Genomic DNA, 20,569 nt, shown 5'->3' with positions numbered 1-20,569 from the left:
GTTGTCACTGACCAGTATGTCAGGCAGGCCGTGGGTGGCAAATATGGCCCTCAGGCTTTCAATGGTGGCGGTGGCGGTGCTTCCCGACATTACTTCACATTCAATCCATTTTGAAAAAGCATCCACCACCACCAGGAACATTTTACCGAGGAACGGGCCCGCATAGTCGTCATGGATCCTCGACCATGGTCTGGAGGGCCAGGACCACAAACTTAGTGGTGCCTCTCTGGGCGCGTTGCTCAACTGAGCACACATGCTGCATTGCTGTACACAGGACTCTAAGTCAGAGTCGATACCGGGCCACCACACGTGGGATCTGGCTATCGCTTTCATCATTACTATACCCGGGTGTGTGCTGTGGAGATCCGAGATGAACGTCTCCCTGCCCTTTTTGGGTAGCACTACGCGGTTACCCCACAACAGGCAGTCTGCCTGAATGGACAGCTCGTCCTTTCGCCACTGGAACGGCTTGATTAGCTCTTGCATTTCAACGGGGATGCTGGCCCAGCTCCCATGCAGTACAGTTTTTTACTAGGGACAGCAGAGGATCTTGGCTGGTCCAAGTCCTAATCTGGCAGGCCGTGACAGGTAATTTATCATTTTCAAATTCTTCCATGACCATCAACAAGGCTGCGGGCTGCGCCACCATCAACAAGTTTGCAGGCTGTGCCATTTCCACCTCCATAGTGGGCAATGGTAGCCGACTGAGAGCATCCGCACAGTTCTCGGTGCCTGGCCTGTGGCGGATGGTATAGTTATACGCTGATAGCGCGAGTGCCCACCTTTGTATGCGGGCTGAGGCATTAGTATTTATTCCCTTGTTTTCAGCGAACAGGGATATGAGAGGCTTGTGATCGGTTTCCAGCTCAAATTTGAGGCCAAACAGGTACTGATGCATTTTCTTTACCCCGAACACACACGCTAATACCTCTTTCTCAATCATGCTGTAGGGCCTCTCGGCCTTAGACAAGCTCCTGGAGGCATAGGCGACAGGTTGCAACTTCCCCGCAACGTTAGCTTGTTGTAATACACACCCGACGCCGTACGACGACGCGTCACATGCTAGCACAAGTCTTTTACACGGGTTATACAACACAAGCAGCTTGTTAGAGCATAAAATGTTTTTGGCTTTCTCAAAAGCATTTACTTGTTTTTTTTCCCCCATGCCCAGTTCTCAACTTTACGCAATAATACATGTAGGGGCTCTAAGAAGGTGCTTAACCCCGGTAGGAAGTTACCAAAATAATTGGGGAGTCCCAGGAATGACCGCAGCTTCGTGACGTTCTGTGGCCTGGGCGCGTTCCTGATAGCCTCTGTCTTGGCGTCTGTGGGCTGAATGCCGTCCGCCGCGATCTTTCTCCCCAAAAACTCCACTTCTGTTGCCATGAAGACGCATTTCGACCTCTTCAGCCGCAGCCCTATGCGATCCAGTCGCTGGAGGACCTCCTCCAGGTTTTGTAGTTGCTCAACGGTGTCCCGACCTGTGACCAATATGTCGTCCTGAAAAACCACCATGCATGGTACCGACTTGAGTAGGCTCTCCATGTTTCTCTGGAAGATCCCTGCAGCAGACCGAATTTCAAACATTTGTACATGAACAGTCCCTTGTGCGTGTTGATGCAGGTGAGGCCCTTCGAAGACTCCTCCAGCTCCTGCATCATGTAGGCTGAAGTCAGGTCAAGCTTGGTGAGCGTCTTGCCTCCTGCCAGCGTCGCAAATAGGTCATCTGCCTTAGGTAGCGGGTATTGGTCCTGTAGTGAGAAACGATTAATAGTTACTTTATAATCGCCGCAAATCCTGATCGTGCCATCACTTTTGAGTGCTGGAATAATCGGGCTGGACCACTCGCTGAATTCCACTGGAGAGATGGTGCCCTCGCGTTGCAGCCTGTCCAGCTAGATTTCCACTCTCTCCCTCATCATGTGAGGTTCCGCTCGTGCCTTGTGGTGAATGGGTCATGCCTCTGGGACAAAGTGGATCCGCACCTTCGCCCCGGAAAAGTTTCCAATGCCTGGCTCAAAAAGGGAAGGAAATTTGTTAAGAACCTGGATAAATGAGGCCTCATCGACATGTGATAGCACTCGGATATCATCCCAGTTCCAGCGGATTTTGCCCAGCCAGCTCTTTCCAAGCAGTGTGGGGCCATCGCCCGGGACAATCCAGAGTGGCAGTTCGTGCACCGTGCCCTCGTAGGTGACCTTGGCCATGGCGCTGCCCAGGACAGTGATGAGCTCTTTGGTGTATGTTCTCAGTTTTGTGTGGATGGGGCTCAGGGCTGGTCTGAGTGTCTTGTTGCACCACAGTCTCTCAAACATCTTTTTACTCATGATGGATTGGCTAGCGCCAGTGTCCAGTTCCATGGCTACGGGTAAGCCATTAAATTTTACATTGAGCATTATAGGTGGACATTTCATTGAAAATGTGTGCACCCCGTGTACTTCAGTATCTGCCTCCTCTCTCTGAGGTTCGAAATTGCTTTGATCCACCATGGACCGATCTTCCTCTGCCACGTGGTGGTTAGCAGGTTTTGCAGAGCTTGCAGCTCTGAATAGGCTGAATGGAAGCCTCCACAATGCCAACAAGGTGTGAATTGCCTTGCATTCATCCTTTGTTGGGGACTCTGATCATCTGGGTCACCTGAGGCCTGCTGGCAGTTGCAGACTCGTGGTTTCTGTCCTGTGCATTTCTGCTCGCAAACACAATTCCAGTTAATTTATGAACATTGCTAGCACTTGTGTGCTGAGAGATTCGTTTGGTGTTATCACTGGTGGACATAAACATCTGAGCTATCGCAATGGCCTTACTGAGGGTTGGTGTCTCTACAGTCATAAGTTTTCGTCGGATGGTTTTGTGGCCAATGCCCAGTACAAAAAAGTCTCTGAGTATTTGCTCCAGGTAGCCATCAGACTCACTTTGTCCTGCAAGTCACCGTAGCTCGGCGACGTAGCTCGCCACTTCCTGACCTTCAGATCGCTGGCACGTGTAGAACCGATACCTCGCCATCAGCACACTCTCACTCGGGTTAAGATGCTCCCGAACCAGTGTACACAGCTCCTCCTACGACTTATCTGTGGGTTTTTCCCGGAGCCAGAAGATTCTTCATGAGGCTGTAGGTCGGTGCCCCGCAGACTGTGAGGAGGACCGCTCTCTTTTTTGCAGCGCTTCCTTCTCCGTCCAGCTCGTTGGCTACAAAGTACTGGTCTAGCCGTTCGACATAGGCTTCCCAGTCCTCACTCTCCGAAAACATCTCCAGGATGCCCACATTTTGCTGCATCTTTGCATTAGATTCGTATACTCGTCGCCAGTTATTGTGTTCCTAACACAAATGAGACTGCACACAGGGAGGTTAAAATAACAGTGACCTCAGTCTTTATTAAGACACTCCAGAATGAGGAACAGACCTTAGGGGCCGGCTTATATACAGTGCTCCCAAGGAATGCTGGGATCCCTTGGGACTTCAGGGGATGCACTCCCTGGTGGTGCATGCTTTACAGATACACAACAAAGACCAGCCCAACCTCTGTCGTTGAGCTACAGTACGCAGACGACGCCTGTGCCTGAGTACATGCAGAGGCTGCACTCCAGGATATAGTCGACGTATTTACCGAGGCGTACGAAAGCATGGGCCTTACGCTAAACATAAGACAAAGGTCCTCCACCAGCCTGTCCTCACCGACAGTACTGCACCCCAGTCATCAATATCCACGTCGTGGCCCTGGACATTGTGGACCACTTCCCAAAATCTCGAGAGCCTCTTATCAACAAGAGCAGGCATTGACGACGAGATCCAACACCGCCTCCAGTGCGCCAGTGCAGCCTTCGGAAAAGAGTGTTTGAAGACCAGGCTCTCAAAGCTGCCACCAAGCTCAGGGTCTACAGGGCTGTAGTAATATCTGCTGTCTTGTATGGCTCAGAGACATGGACCATGTACAGTAGACACCTCAAGTTGCTGGAGAAATATCACCAGTGATGTCTCCGCAAGATCCTACAAATCCAATGGGAGGACAGGCGCACCAACATCAGCGTCCTCATTCAGGCCAACATCCCCAGCATTGAAGCACTGACCACACTCGATCAGCTCCGCTGGGCAGGCCACATGTCAGACATGAGACTCCCAAAGCAAGTGCTCTACTTGGAGCTCCTTCACGGCAAACGAGCCAAAGGTCGGCAGCGAAAACGCTACAAGGACACCCTCAAAGCCTCCCTGATAAAGTGCAACATCCCCACTGACCTCTGGGAGTCCCTGGCCCAAGCCCACCCTAAGTGGAGGAAGTGCATCCGAGAGGGCACTGAGCGCCTCGAGTCTCAACGCCAAGAGCATGCAGAAATCAAGCGCAGGCAGCGGAAAGAGCATGCGGGAAACCAGTCCCACCCATCCCTTTCCTCAACAACTATCTGTCTCACCTGTGACAGAGTCTGTGGCTCTCGTATTGGACTGTTCAGCCACCAAAGAACTCACTTCAGGAATGGAAGCAAGTCTTCCTCGATTCCAAGGGACTGCCTATGATGATGATGTTCCCTCAGCACTGCGCTGGGAGCATCAGCCGAGATTTTTGTGCTCAAGTCTCTGGAGTGGGACTTGAACCCACAACCTTCCGACTCAGAGGCGAATGTGCTGCCCACTGAGCCACAGCTGACACTGCTATATGAGAGCGGCTGACAGTGGCTCGACCGCTCATTGGTCCCTCTGTACCGGGCCCGACCTTTGACCCGGTGCCGCCTGCCATGACGTGTTTGAGGTCGGCAAAAATCAATCAGTGCCGGGGCTCCCAGCTCTTACGCCAGTCACCCATCACCCCCTGGGCTCGCTGACCTATATTACCCGATACGGGCAATGCCGCAACTTAAAAATTCTCATCCTTGTTTTCAAACCACTCCATGGCCTCCTCCACTCCTGGGCGGGGGGGGGATTTTAACCATAAAAACTGGGTGAGTCGGGGTAGTTAAATTGTTAAAAATGGAATTCCCGACCTGAACCTGCTCACTTCCAGTTTTAACAGTGATGGGACTGGGGGGCGGGGGAGGAGGGTGGTAGGGGTGCAGGATGTCAATTTACATATTATAATGAGGCCAGAAGCCTCTTTTTTACCTCCATTTTGTTTTTAGCTGCATGTGGATGGGTTTACATAATTCCTGAAAAGACAGCACCTCCGACAGCACTGCTCCTTCAGCACTGCACTGGGAGAGTGTCAGCCTGGATTTATGTGCTCAAGTCCCTGGAGTGGGATTTGAACCCACAACCTTCTGACTCAGAGGCGAGAGTGCTGACCACTGAGCCACAGTTGAAACACCTTGGAGATATTTTACAAAGTTAAAGGCGCTATATACATGCGAGTTGTTGTTGTCCTGACTGGCAATTGGGGAACCACGGCAAAAATTCTACGCCACGCCACTTTTGATCCGGCGGCCATTCCATGTCACATTTGTGGAGAACACACACGCCCTGTGTCATGTATCTCACATTACTGTATATAACTGTATCTTACCATGCTATACATGACTGTAACTAGATATGACTTGTAACCACAAGCATACTTTACCACCAGGGGTGCACTTGCAGGAGACACTGCATACCTGTTCCACACAGGTATATAAAGGCAGGTCTCAGGCAAGTGTGGCACTCGAGAGCTGTGAAATAAAGGTGCAGGTCCAGAATGACCTTGACTTCAGCATGTGCCTCGAGTAAGTCTGTACTGCAGGGTCAGGACTTTACAGTGGCGACGAGTTACGGGATCACAGAATCCACAGAATGGCTACCAACGGCTCAGATGAGAAATACAATGCTGGAGACAATTGGGAGGACTGTATAGAAAGGCTCCAGCAAAGTTTTGTAACCAAAGACTGGTTGGGCGACGACAAGGCAGACAAGAGAAGAGCCCATCTCTTGACCAGCTGTGGCTCGAAAACATACGCTTTAATGAAGGACCTGCTGGCACCCGAGAAACCAGCAAGCAAGTCGTTTAAGGAGTTGAGCACACTGGTGAGAGACCACCTGAAGCCAACGAGCAGCCTACACATGGCCAGACACAGGTTCTACAACTACAGATGCTGTGTGGGCCAAAGCATACCTGACTTTGTGGCGGAACTTTGGAGGCTGGCTAGTTTATGTGAGTTCCCAGATGAACTAAGGAGAGAAGTACTGAGAGTCTTTTTTATTGAAGGAATAGGCCACGCAGGCATATTCCGAAAGCTTATAGAGACCAAGAACTTGACGCTAGAGGCAGCAGCACTGGTTGCACAGCAGGAGAAGAAGAAACAAGGTTGATCTATACTGCGGGTACGACAACTAACGAAACATCGGAACACGGGGTTCACAGCATGAAACAATCAGCTACCCCCACATACAGACAAAGGCAGGAGAGCAGGCCCTCAACAGCAGGCAGTGGCGCCAGAAGCCATCAAGCGCCACATGAACGGCTGTTCACACCTCATCAACCCACAATGCGAGTATTATGAGACTGAGAGAAGCTCAAGAGAGATCAGCCAGACGCAGCTCATCCTTCGGAAACAATGGAAGCGGTCTGTGCTGGAGATGTGGGGGAAGGCACTCAACAAGGGGGTGTCGATTTCAGCATGCTGTTTTCAGAAACTGCAACTATACAGGGCATCTGGCTCGCATGTGCAGAAAAACAGCAGCTCGGCTGGTATACGAATCGGAAGGGTCGGAAAGCGGACCAGAAGACGGTGGGGACAGCGCCCGGGACACCGACGTACAGCGGGTCAACACGATCAATGTCCACTGTTCTTACAACAAGACGCCTCCAATAATGATGAGGGTCCTACTCAACGGGACACCCGTCAACATGGAACTGGACACGGGAACTAGTCAATCTCTCATGAGCGTCCAACAATTTGAACAGCTGTGGCCGCACAAAAGCAACAGACCAAAACTCACAAGGATCGACACCAAACTAAGGACCTATACCAAAGAAATCGTCTCAGTCCTTGGCAGCGCCATGCTCTCAGTCACACACAAAGGGACGGTGAACCGACTTCCCCTATGGATTGTCGCCGGAGATCTCCCATCATTGTTGAGGAGAAGCTGGTTGGCAAAACTAAATTGGAAATGGGATGATGTTCACGCCATGTCGTCAGAGGAACGGACCTCCTGCTCAACAGTTCTAAGTCATTTTGAACATCTCTTTCAGCCAGGTGTGGGCACCTTCAAAGGGGCTAAAGTTAAAATCTACATCACACAGGATGCCAGATCAGTCCATCACAAGGCTAGAGCTGTGCCTTATGTGATGAGGGAAAAGATTGAACACGAACTAGATCGGCTTCTGCGGGAAGGCATTATCTCACCCGTGGAATTTAGTGACTGGGCATGTCCCATCGTCCCCGTCATGAAGCCTGATGGATCCGTACGAATCTGTGGGGATTACAAGTCTATCATAAACAGAGTCTCCCTACAGGGCCAATACCCATTGCCCAGAGCGGCGGATCTATTTGCCACATTGGCTGGAGAAAAACTTTTCTCGAAACTAGATCTCACATTTGCGTATATGACGCAAGGACTGACCGAAGAGTCTAAGCTACTCAGCACCATCAACACAAATCAAGGCCTTTTTATGTACAATTGATGCCCATTCGGCATTAGGTCGGCAGCTGCTATATTCCAGCGCAACATGGAGAGTCTGCTCAAGTCCATCCCGGGGACAGTTGTGTTTCAAGATGACATACTCATCACGGGCAGGGACACTGACTCCCATCTCCACAATTTGGAGGAAGTACTAAGTCGATTGGATCGGGTAGGCCTAAGAGTTAAGAAATCCAAGTGTCTGTTTCTCACACCCGAGGTTGAATTTTTGGGCAGAAGGATTGCCGCTGATGGAATCCGCCCAACAGAATCCAAAACCGAAGCAATTCGCCTGGCACCCAGGCCCCGGAATGTCTCGGAACTGCGCACCTTTCTCGGGCTACTCAATTACTTTGGGAACTTTATGCAGAACTTGAGCACGCTGCTGGAGCCTCTCCATGTGCTACTCAGAAAGGGGTGCGATTGGTTTTGGGGGGACGCCTAAGAACGCGCCTTCAATAAGGCACGCAATCTTCTATGTTCCAACAGTGTTTTGACTTTTTTGACCCAGGTAAAAAGCTAGTTCTTACATGTGATGCGTCAGCGTATGGGGTCGGGTGCTTTTTACAGCATGTCAATGATGCAGGTAAATTACAACCCATTGCTTATGCTTCCAGGTCACTTTCGTGGGCGGAGCACGGGTACGGTATGGTTGAGAAGGAGGCGCTCGCGTGCGTGTACGGTGTCAAAAAGATGCGGCAATACCTTTTCGGGGCCAAGTTCGCATTAGAAACCGACCACAAACCCCTCAAGTCCCTGCTATCCGAGTGCAAGGCAATAAACGGCAACGCCTCAGCGCGCATTCAGCGGTGGGCACTCATGCTGGCGTCTTACGACTACACAATAAGGCACAGACCAGGCACAGACAATTGTGCCGTCGCACTTAGCAGGCTATCCCTGGCGACCACGGAAGGGTTCGACGAACAGGACTGTGAGATGGTCATGGCAATCAATGCCTTTGAATCCACAGGTTCGCCCATGACGGCTCGCCAAATCAGAGCCTGGACGACCAGCGACCCCACGTTATCCTTAGTCAAAAGATGTGTTTTAACTGGTGACTAGGCAGAGGCTCGCGATGCCTGCCCCAAGGAGATCAAACCTTTCCATAGGCGCATGTATGAACTATCACTACAGGCAGACTGCCTGATGTGGGGCAGCTGAGTAGTTATGCCCTTGCGAGGCAGAGAGGCGTTTGTCCGGGAGCTCCACCGCCAACACCCGGGGATCGTCCTTATGAAGGCCATAGCCAGATCTCATGTCTGGTGGCCTGGCATTGTCGCGGACTTGGAGCTCTGCATCTGGCAGTGCACCATTTGTGCCCAACTCAGTAATGCCCCCAGGGAGGGCCCCCTAAGCCCGTGGCCCTGGCCCACCAAACCGCGGTCGCGGGTGCATGTAGACTTTGCGGGCCCATTCATGGGCAAAATGTTCCTCGTAGTCGTCAATGCTATTTTCAAAGTGGATCGAGTGCACCATTTTAAACTCGAGCACCACCTCCACCACTGTGGAGAGCCTTAGAACCATGTTTGCAATGCACGGAATTCCTGACATATTGGTCAGTGATAATGGTCCGTGCTTCACCAGCGCAGAATTTCAAGATTTTATAGTTGACCACAGCATAAATCGCGTTAAGACGGCACCGTTCAAGCCGGCCTTCAATTGCCAGGCGGAGCGAGCAGTGCAAATCGTTAAACAAGGCATGCTAAAAATCCAAGGTCCCACGCTGCAGAGCCGCCTGTCGCGACTGCTGCTGGAATACAGATCTCGTCCGCATTCATTGACTGGGGTTCCCCCCGTGCAACTATTGATGAAATGGACCTTAAAGACTAGGCTCTCGTTAATCCTCCCAGACATGCATGAAATTGGTGAGACAAAGCACTGGAAGCTAACTGAGTGCATGACCGAAATTCAAGGGGGAGGTGGAATGAGATAGGGGACAGAGTGTTTGTGCTAAACTATGGCAGGGGTCCCAAATGGCTTGCAGGGACAGTAACAGGCAAGGAAGGAAACAGGCTACTGATTGTACAAATGGACAATGGCCAAACCTGTCGTAGGCATGTAGACCAAGTAAAAAGTAGATTCACCAACAACACTGCAGAACCAGAGGCAGACTACAATGTGGAACTCACACCACACCTGGTGGACAGACAGAGGGAACAACCTGAGGAAAGGGCAGTCTCAACAGACAGCCCAGGCGAGATACCAACAATCATACTGAACGAAACAGACAGCCCAGGCGAGATACCAGCAATCACACCGAAAGAAAAACAGGCACCAAGGCAAACAACTGAACCACAACTAAGACGCTCCATACGAGAGCAAAGACCACCTGTGAGACTGAATCTATAAAGACAATAAGACCTTGGGGGAGGGTGATGTCATGTATCTCACACTACTGTATCTAACTGTATCTTACCATGCTATACATGACTGTAACTAGATATGACCTGTAACCACAAGCATACTTTACTACCAGGGGTGCACTTGCAGGAGACACTGCATACCTGTTCCACACAGGTATATAAGGACAGGTCTCAGGCAAGTGTGGCATTCGAAAGCTGTTAAATAAAGGTGCAGGTCCAGAGTGACCTTGACTTCAGCATGTGCCTCGTGTAAGTCTGTACTGCAGGGTTAGGACATTACACCCTGCATCACTGCTCTGTGCTCCTCTAATTCTGCCCTCTTAAGCATCCCTGATTATAATCGCTCAACCATCGGTGGCCGTGCCTTCAGCTGCCTGGGCCCCAAGCTCTGGAACTCCCTCCCTAAACCTCTCCGGCACTCTACCTCTCTTTCCTCCTTTACGATGCTTCTTAAAACCTCATCATCATCATAGGCAGTCCCTCGAAACGAGGATGACTTGCTTCCACGCCAAAAAGGGACGAGTTCACAGGTGTTTCAATGAAGGACCTAATATTCCGGATCCCGAACTACATCTTGAAGGGTGGAAGATGTCTGTGCGTGGATCTTTTTAATGTGTGGTGGCCGTTGCACACCAGCCGCCACACGGGTTTGACAGAGCTCGGTCTTGGTCCAGTGGCAGAGCTGGTCTCCAGTCTTAAAACCTACCAAGCTCTTGGTCACCTGCCCTAATAGCTCCTTATGTGACTCAAATGTGAACTTCCTTCAACTTTTAACACCACGCACTGCCAAAACATCTGAGCAAATTATATGTGATTGAAAGCAGCCCTGCGGGGAGTGACACTGCAAACAAACCCAATAGTTTACCAGAAGCAAACATTACTAGCTGAGTGGAATAATGAACTCAAAGCCCTTTACCTCGAGCTCGCTGCTTGGAGCAGCTTTGAGATGACCTCATATTGCCACATCAGAGATTTACAAAGGCGATGAGTTACATTGCGCGGAGAAACAATCTATCACCATAACCCTAATCGTGCTCGCTGAGCTTTATAAATACCTTTACTGCTAAAATAGGCTCCTGTTAAAGGGTAGATGCAGGGAGGATGTTTCCCCTGACTGGGGGAGTCTAGAACCAGGGGTCACAGTCTCAGAATAAGGAGTCGGCCATTTAGGACTGAGATGAGGAGAAACTTCTTCACTCAGAGGATGGTGAATCTTTGGAATTCTCTGCCCCAGAGGGCTATGGAGGCAGTCGTTGAGCATATTCAAGAAAGAGATCGATAGATTTTTGGATATTAAGGGAATCAAGGGATATGGGGATAGTGCAGGAAAGTGGGGTTGTGGTAGAAGATCAGCCATGATCTCATTGAATGGCGGAGCAGGCTCGAAGGGCCGATTGGCCTACTCCTGCTCCTAATTCTTATGTCCTTATGAGTCCCTGGAGGAGGTGTTGAGGCCCCCCTGCTTTGGGGAAATGGGGTGGGGCAATGCCCCGTTCCTGTCAATGTTGTCCCCATCTTCCCCATGGCCCTTTCCATAGGCAAATCGGGGTACTACGATGTACAAGGGACCTCTGTTACCATTTGGTTAATCCTTGCCACTGGAACAAGACCTAGCTCTGTCAAGCCCGTGTGGTGGCTGGTGTGCAACGGCCACCACACGTTAAAAAAATCCACGCACAGGCATCTTCCACCCTTCAGGATGCAGTTCGGGATCGGGAGTTTCAGGTCCTTCATTGAAATACCTGTGAACTCATCCTTTTTTGGCGTGGAAGCAAGTCATCCTCGCTTCGAGGGACTGCCTATGATGATGATGGGTTACCATTTTAGGACAGTACTGGGCACCCATCTACACTCTGCACCACCCGCTCTCACCATTATTGCAACCCTCACTTTCGCCCACACCACACATCCTTCACACATCGGCACGATTCTCATTGAAACGTGTAAGATTCTGAGGGGGGAATTGACGGGGTAGATGCTGAGAGGTTGTTTTCCCTGGTTGGGGAGTCTAGAACCAGGGGTCACAGTCTCAGGATAAGGGGTCGGCCATTTAAGACTGAGATGAGGAGGAATTTCTTCACTCAGAGGGTGGTAAATCTTTGGAATTCTCTACCCCAGAGAGCTGTGGATGCTCAGTCGTTGAGTGTATTTATGGCTAAGATCGATAGATTCAAGGGAGATGGGGATCGGGCGGGAAAGTGGAGTTGAAGTAAAGATCAGCCATTATCTTATTGTATGGCGGTAGCAGGCTCGAGGGATCGAATGACCGAGTCCTGCTCCTAACGTCCCTATGACAGGCACAGTCTCAAAACAGCTTTGAAGGCTGTCCCTAACACATACAGGAGAAGGACGCTCCTATGTAGGCAGAAGTAGTTGATTGGGGGAGGCCGAGACCACCCTCTCCTCACTGGAAGGAGACCTGCTGACCCTCACGGGCAGGGGTTGGTCCAATGCAGGAGGCGGCACCGCGCATGATTCTATCTCACCTCCATGTCACCCTACGCACCCTGCTTGACAAACTGCAGCTGCTACCAGCAGCCACTCGAGTGCCCCTGCTCTCAAAGATACTCCCCTTCCCTCTCTTTCAGGGCAGTGTCAGGTGTGGCTCAGTGGGTGGCACCCTCTGAGTCAGAAGGTTGTGGGTTCAAGTCCCACTCCAGGGACTTGAACACATAAATCTAAGCTGACATTCCCAGTATTGTGTTTTCTTCATTACAACAGTTACTACATTCCAAAAGTACTTAATTGGCTGTAAAGTGCTTTGAGATGTCCAGTGGTCGTGAAAGGCGCTATATAAATGCAAGTCTTTCTTTCTCTTCCATTTCAGGTGTCATGGCCAATATTTATCCCTCAATCAACATCACTAAAAACAGATTATCACATTATCACATTGCTGTTTGTGGGAGCTTGCTGTGTGCAAATTGGTTGTCGCGTTTCCAACATTATAACAGTGACTGCACTTCAAAAGTACTTCGCTTTGAGACATCTGGTGGTCGTGAAAGGTGCTATATAATGTAAGTCCTTCTTTCAGTTACACAATCGGCAAGGCGACAACTTGGAACCCTCTCCGTAATTAAAGAAAGACTCCCTCAGCACTGCACTGGAGTGTCAGCCTAAATTTACATGATCAAATTGCTGGAGTGGGACTTGAACCCACAACCTTCTGATGCTGAGGTGAGAGAAAGTGCTGCCCACTGAGCCACAGTTGGCAAGACAGAATGAAGGCACAAATTAAGCAGGATTCAACATGACCATTCACCGCGACAGACGCACCAACATCAGCATCCTCGACCAGGCCAGCATTGAAGCACTGACCACACTTGATCAGCTCCGCTGGGCAGGCCACATTGTTTGCATGCCAGATACGAGACTCCCAAAGCAAGCGCTCTACTCGGAACTCCTTCACGGCAAACGAGTCAAAGGTGGGCAGAGGAAACGTTACAAGGCCACCCTGATAAAGTGCAACATCCCCACTGACACCTGGGAGTCCCTGACCAAAGACCGCCCTAAGTGGAGGAAGTGCATCCGGGAGGGTGCTGAGCACCTCGAGTCTCGTCGCCGAGAGCATGCAGAAATCAAGCGCAGGCAGCGGAAAGAGAGAGTTGCAAACCAGTCCCACCCTCCCCTTCCCTCAAAGACTATCTGCCCCACCTGTGACAGGGACTGTGGTTCTTGTATTGGACTGTTCAGCCACCTAAAGACTCATTTTAAGAGTGGAAGCAAGTCTTCCTCGATTCCGAGGGACTGCCTATGATGATGATCACCTCGAGAGTTTGAAGTAGCTAATAGCATAATCTGATCACCCCGGTGGGGCAACAGGGTACAAAATGAAGCAAAAGAGGTTACTGATTACCAGCCGCAGGTCTCCAGGAGAGTTGACCACCACCGACAGATTCTCACGCTGTGCCATGTCTCAGCTCTCAGCCTAAAGCAGATGTTCGCTGGTGTCTTTTAAAGTTGTTGTTCAGTACTGGACGAGTTCAAAGATCTTTTTTTTTATCTCTCTACTGTCCTTGAAGTTAGGCTGAGTTGCATTTCCCTCCCACAGTGTTAAACAAAGTCTTGACCATTGGACAAATACAGCTCGCTTCATTCGATCAATGCTTACATTTTTCCTAGTTTTTTGCTGATTTGGGGAATCACTCAGTTGTTCACTAATGTCTTGTGGAAGGCCAAGCAGAAATACTGCAATCAGCTGCAATGTGGACTGAGGGGAAGTGAGCCTTTACCTGTGAACTTCAATCATGCCAGAGCGGTCATAAAGAAAAAGGAAAGACATGCATTTATATAGCGCCTTTCACGACCACCGGACATCTCAAAGCACTTTACAGCCAATGAAGTACTTTTTTAAGTGTAGTCACTGTTGTCTTCTTCTTCTTCTTCGGCAGATCCTCGGTGTCGAGGATGACACTAATTCTCCGGTGGCTGATGAGTCCAATGCAGGATCTACAGTCTCTGTCACAAGTGGGGCAGACGGTGGTTGGAGGGACGGGTGGGTGGGGGGCTTGGGTTGTCGTACGCTCCTTCCGCTGTTTGTACTTGGCTTCCGGGTGCTCCCGGCGAAGAGACTCGAGGTGCTCGGCGCCTTCCCGGATGCTCTTCTTCCACTTTGTGATGTAGCTGTTGTAATGTAGCAAACGCAGCAGGCAATTTGTGCACAGCAAACTCCCACAAACAGCAACATGATCTGCTTTTAGTGATGTTGGTTGAGGGGTAAATATTGGCCCCAGGACACCATAGAGAACTCCCCTGCTCTTCTTCGATATAGTGACATGGGATTTGTTTACGTCCACCCAAGAAGGCGGACGAGCCCGTGGTTTAATGTCGCTTCCAAAGTGCTGCCCTAGCAGTCAGCCTGGATTTTTGTGCTGAAGTCCATCATGTGAGAACCAGACACTTGGCCACGAGAAGTGCTCATTTATTTCTGAAAACTCCCCCTAATGGCATTCCCCTGTTGAACAGCAAAAAAAAGAGAGCTACACAAGCAGTGAATCTCTGGCGGGTTAGGGTTAGGGTCGACATCCCATAACCAGCCCCATTGGGGTGAACTTTAACTCGCTGAGGGAGGCCACATTGGCGGGGTGTGGGGGCAGGGGGAAGTGGGGGGGATGTGGGAAAAGAGTGGTGGAGATGTTAAAGTGAAGCGCTTCAAATCTCCGCTCCGTTCCCGACGGGCCGCACTTATAACCCGTCGGTTTTTAGCTCTCGCCGGATTCTCCTAGGGATCTGCGACTGCAAATCCGTTCTCTCTTTTGGTTCATTCTATTCCTTACACCTCCCGGGGAGGGGGGGGTCAGATTATGGGGGTGTAAGCTGCACTGCGAGGGGGAAAAATTTTATTTAAAGAAAGACTTGCATTTACATAACGCCTTTCACCACCGCCGGACGTCCCAAAGAGCTTTACAGCCAATGAAGTACTTTTGGAGTGTAGTCACTGTTGCAATGTGGGAAACGCGGCAGCCAATTTGCGCACAGCAAGCTCCCACAAACAGCAATGAGATAATGACCCAGATAATCTATTTTTGTTATGTTGATTGAGGGATAAATATTGGCCCAGGACACTGGGGTTACCTCCCCTGCTCTTCTTCGAAATAGTGCCATGGGATCTTTTATGTCCACCTGAGAGAGCAGATGGGTCCTCGGTTTAACATCTTAGGGGATGCCCATTATTCCTTTGACTGGATCTGCACTGTGACCTTCTAAACAGCTCATCTTCTATCAGACTTCCACTGCTGGCTTAGCACAGTTGGTAGCTTTTAACTTAGTAGGTTATAAATCCAAGGCCCACTCCAGGATCAGATCCATAATCTAGGTTTACGTTGTGCGATGTGCTGCATTGTTGGAGGTGCCGCCCGTTGGATGAGATATTGAATCGAGCTGCTGTCTGCCTATTCCTGCGGTTAACTTATTTTCTTCACTCCACTATTGGTGGCCGTACCTTCAGCTGCCTGGGCTCCAAGCCCTGGAACTCCCTCCTTAAACCTCTCCGCCTCTCTACATTCCTCTCCTCCTTTAAGATACTCCTTAAAACCTACCTCTTTGACCAAGCACCTGTCCTAATGTCTCCTTATGTGATTCACAATCAAATTTTGTCTGATAGCCGCTTCTGTGAAGCACCTGGGGACGTTTTTACTATGTTAAAGATGCTATATAAATGCAAGTTGTTGTTGTTGTTACTCACCCAATCTCAGCTTTTGGGAGGTTGCTTGTATAAACTGGCTGTTGGCTATAAGGCAGCCACTTGACTTCAAAGTCGTTTACTGTGCTGCAGAACATCGAAGCAATGCGGTAAAGAACAGAAACAGAACTTGCATTTATATAGCGCTTTTCATGACCTCAGAATGTCTCAATCGAATCACAGCCAATGAATTACTTTTGAAGTGTCGTCACTGTTGTAATGTAAGTGTTATATCAATGCAAGACTTTCCTTCTGGTCTAACTACATAAAATGTACAGAACAGAACAGGCTTTTCCACCCAACTGCTCCATGCCAGGGGCGTTTATGCTTCCCAAAATCCTCCTCCCTCCCTTCTTCATCTCACCCCATCAGCATGACCTTCTATTCCTTTCCGCCTCATGTATTTATCTAGCTTTCCCTTAAATACAAGATGCACTGCTGCAACTCGCCAAGGCTTCTTCGGCAGCACCTCCCAAACCCGCGGCCTCTACCACCTAGAAGGACAAGGGCAGTAGGCGAATGGGAACACCACCACCTCCACGTTCCCCTCCAAGTCACACACCATCCCGACTTGGGAATATATCGCCGTTCCTTCATCATCAAAATCCTGGAAATCCTCCCTAACATTCAATAAGATCATGGCTGATCTGATCCTGGCCTCAGTTCCACTTCCCTGCCCTCTCTCCATAACCCTTGACTCCCTTATCATTCAAAAATCTGTCCATCTCCACCTTAAATATAATCAATGAGCCAGCCTCCACAGCTCTCTGCGGCAGAGAATTCCAAAGATTCACGACCCAGAGAGAAGAAATTCCTCCTCATCTCCCGTTTTTAAATGGGCAACCCCTTATTTTGGAACTATGCCCCCTAGTTCTAGACTCCCCCACGAGGGGAAACATCCTCTCTGCATCTGCCCTGTCAAGCCCCCTCAAGTAGAAATTAGCGCAGGGTCACAGAGGTATGTTTTAAGGAACGTCTTGAAGGAGGAAAGAGAGGTAGAGAGGCGGAGAGGTTTAGGCAGGGAGTTCCAGAGCTTGGGGCCCAGGCATCAGGAGGCACGGCCACCAATGGTTGCCGATTAGAATCTGGGATGCTCAAGGGGGCATAATTAGAGGAGTACAGACATCTCGGGGGCTGGAGGAGATTACAGAGATAGGGAGGGGCGAGGCCATGGAGGAATTTTAAATAAATGACGTGAGGTTTAACAATCACACGACACATTATCAGTTCATCCACTAGGCTCACAACTGCATACCTCATCGTGGATGACCTAGACCCAACTGGCTGGGGTTTTATTGAGTCTTGTGTACATCATGTGACAGGCTAAGCTGCTCAATGCAACAGCTCTACAAACCTGTGAGCATTCTCACTGGTGCATACATTACATTCACAGCATGCATTAAATTTTTCTGATTAATCAAAGGCAGTCCTCCAGCACCGTTTCAACCCAGTTACATTGAGCGGCAGTGGAAAGCAGGGCTTTGTTGAAAGACTGAATGTAACTCAGTGTTGCCTAACTTTTACCGTGCAACGTCAGCCAATGTTTACCCAGGTTTTGAAAGCATTCGGTTGCAATCACACTGCCGTGATTACATTATCTGGCAGATAAGGAAGGAACTCACACAAACAAGGGTGGAATACGGTAGAAGGAAAATTACAGCGACAGGCCTAGATTTGACCCTAGTCAGTTCTGAGCTAGCTGGTCTTAACCAGTCCAGCACTTGGGGCTCTGCAATTGGCTTCACTAACCCTGGCTTATGGCTTATGGAAGGAGCGAAATCAGCCAGGGAAACAGTATCAGCTTGATTGGCACCCCACCCACCACTTTCAACACTCATTCCCTCCACCATCGGCGCATTGTGGCTGCAGTGTGCACCATCTACAAGATGCACTGCAGCAACTCGCCAAGGCTTCTTCAGCAGCGTCTCCCGAATCCATGACCTCTACCACCTAGAAGGACAAGGACAGCGGGCGCATGGGAACACCACCACCTCCACGTTCCCCTCCAAGTCACACAACATCCTGACTTGGAACTATATCGGCTGTTCCTTCATCGTCGCTGGGTCAAAATCCTGGAACTCCCTCCTGAACAGCACTGTGGGAGCACCTTCAACACATGGACTGTAGCGGTTCAAGAAACATAGAAACATAGAAAATAGGTGCAGGAGTAGGCCATTCGGCCCTTCGAGCCTGCACTGCCATTCAATAAGATCATGGCTGATCATTCCCTCAGTACCCCTTTCCTGCTTTCTCTCCATACCCCTTGATCCCTTTAGCCGTAAGGGCCATATCGAACTCCCTCTTAAATATATCCAATGAACTGGCATCAACAACTCTCTGCGGCAGGGAATTCCACAGGTTAACAACTCTCTGAGTGAATAAGTTTCTCCTCATCTCAGTCCTAAATGGCCTACCCCTTATCCTAAGACTATGTCCCCTGGTTCTGGACCTCCCCAACATCGGGAACATTCTTCCCGCATCTAGCCTGTCCAGTCCCGTCAGAATATTATACGTTTCTATGAGATCCCCTCTCATCCTTCTAAACTCCAGTGAATAAAGGCCCAGTTGATCCAGTCTCTCCTCATATGACAGTCCAGCCATCCCTGGAATTAGTCTGGTGAACCTTCGCTGCACTCCCTCAATAGCAAGAACGTCCTTCCTCAGATTAGGAGACCAAAACTGAACACAATATTCCAGGTGAGGCCTCACTAAGGCCCTGTACAACTGCAGTAAGACCTCCCTGCTCCTATACTCAAATCCCCTAGCTATGAAGGCCAACATTCCATTTGCCTTCTTCACCGACTGTTGTACCTGCATGCCAACTTTCAATGACTGATGAACCATGACACCCAGGTCTCGTTGCACCTCCCCTTTTCCTAATCTGCCGCCATTCAGATAATATTCTGCCTTTGTGTTTTTGCACCCAAAATGGATAACCTCACATTTATCCACATTATACTGCATCTGCCATGCATTTGCCCACTCACCTAACCTGTCCAAGTCACCCTGCAGCCTCTTAGCGTCTCCCTCACAGCTCACACTGCCACCCAGCTTAGTGTCACCTGCAAACTTGAAGATATTACACTCAATTCCTTCATCCAAATCGTTAATGTATATTGTAAAGAGCTGGGGTCCCAGCACTGAGCCCTGCGGCACTCCACTAGTCACTGTCTGCCATTCTGAAAAGGACCCATTTATCCCGACTCTCTGCTTCCTGTCTGCCAACGAGTTCTCTATCCACGTCAGTACATTATTCCCAATACCATTCGCTTTGACTTTGCACACCAATCTCTTGTGTGGGACCTTATCAAAAGCCTTTTGAAAGACAAAATACACCACATCCACTGGTTCTCCCTTGTCCACTCTGCTAGTTACATCCTCAAAAAATTCCAGAAGATTCGTCAAGCATGATTTCCCTTTCATAAATCCATGCTGACTTGGACCGATCCTGTCACTGCTTTCCAAATGCACTGCTATTTCATCCTTAATGATTGATTCCAACATTTTTCCCAATACTGGTGTTAGGCTAACCGGTCTATAATTACCCATTTTCTCTCTCCCTCCTTTTTTAAAAAGTGGTGTTACATTATCTACCCTGCAGTCCATAGGAACTGATCCAGAGTCGATAGACTGTTGGAAAATGATCACCAATGCATCCACTATTTCTAGGGCCACTTCCTTAAGTACTCTGGGATGCAGACTATCAGGCTCCGGGGATTTATCAGCCTTCAATCCCATCAATTTCCCTAACACAATTTCCCGCCTAATAAGGATATCCCTCAGTTCCTCCTTCTCACTAGACCCACTGTCCCCTAGTACATTCGTAAGGTTATTCGTGTGTTCCTTCGTGAATACAGAACCGAAGTAATTGTTCAATTGGTCTGCCATTTCTTTGTACCCCATTATAAATTCACCCGAATCCGACTGCAACGAACCTATATTTGGCTTCACTAAACTTTTTCTCTTCACATATTTATAGAAGCTTTTGCAGTCAGTTTTTTATGTTCCCTGCAAGCTTCCTCTCGTACTCTATTACCCCCCTCTTAATTAAGCCCTTAGTCCTCCTCTGTTGAATTCTAAATTTCTCCCAGTCCTCAGGATTGTTATTTTTTCTGGCCAATTTATATGCGTCCTCCTTGGTTTTAACACTATCCTTAATTTCTCTTGTTAGCCACGGTTGAGCTATCTTCCCCGTTTTATTTTTACTCCAGACATAGATGTACAATTGTTGAAGTTCATCCATGTGATCTTTAAATGTTTGCCATTGCTTATCCACTGTCAACCCTTTAAGTATCCTTGGCCAGTCTATTCTAGCCAATTCACGCCTCATACCGTCGAAGTTACCTTTCCTTAAGTTCAGGACCCTAGTTGCTGAATTAATTGTGTCACTCTCCATCTTAATAAAGAATTCTATCATATTATGGTCACTCTTCCCCAAGGGGCCTCGCACAA

General features: G+C 49.4%; 1 protein-coding gene across 17 annotated transcripts in view; it reads right to left on the bottom strand.

Annotated features, from left to right (window-relative positions):
• The window catches only part of LOC139234097 (sorbitol dehydrogenase-like), a 230,749-nt gene that overhangs the window by 120,570 nt on the left and 89,610 nt on the right, over positions 1-20,569 (bottom strand). Inside the window, exon 1 of one of the 17 annotated variants that reach the window (XM_070865031.1) lies at positions 13,793-13,851. The exons of the other annotated variants lie outside the window; for them this stretch is intronic. Within the exon in view, the coding sequence (XP_070721132.1) occupies positions 13,793-13,849 (57 nt within the window). The 5' untranslated portion in view covers positions 13,850-13,851. Of the gene's footprint in view, positions 1-13,792; positions 13,852-20,569 lie in introns of those variants that run through there. 17 annotated transcript variants of the gene reach the window in all.

Source organism: Pristiophorus japonicus, chromosome 21 (assembly GCF_044704955.1).
Source record: "Pristiophorus japonicus isolate sPriJap1 chromosome 21, sPriJap1.hap1, whole genome shotgun sequence".
Classification (NCBI taxonomy): Eukaryota; Metazoa; Chordata; class Chondrichthyes; family Pristiophoridae; genus Pristiophorus; species Pristiophorus japonicus.
Note: the sequence above shows the minus strand (reverse complement) of the source record. Positions and strands in the feature narration are given on the sequence as shown.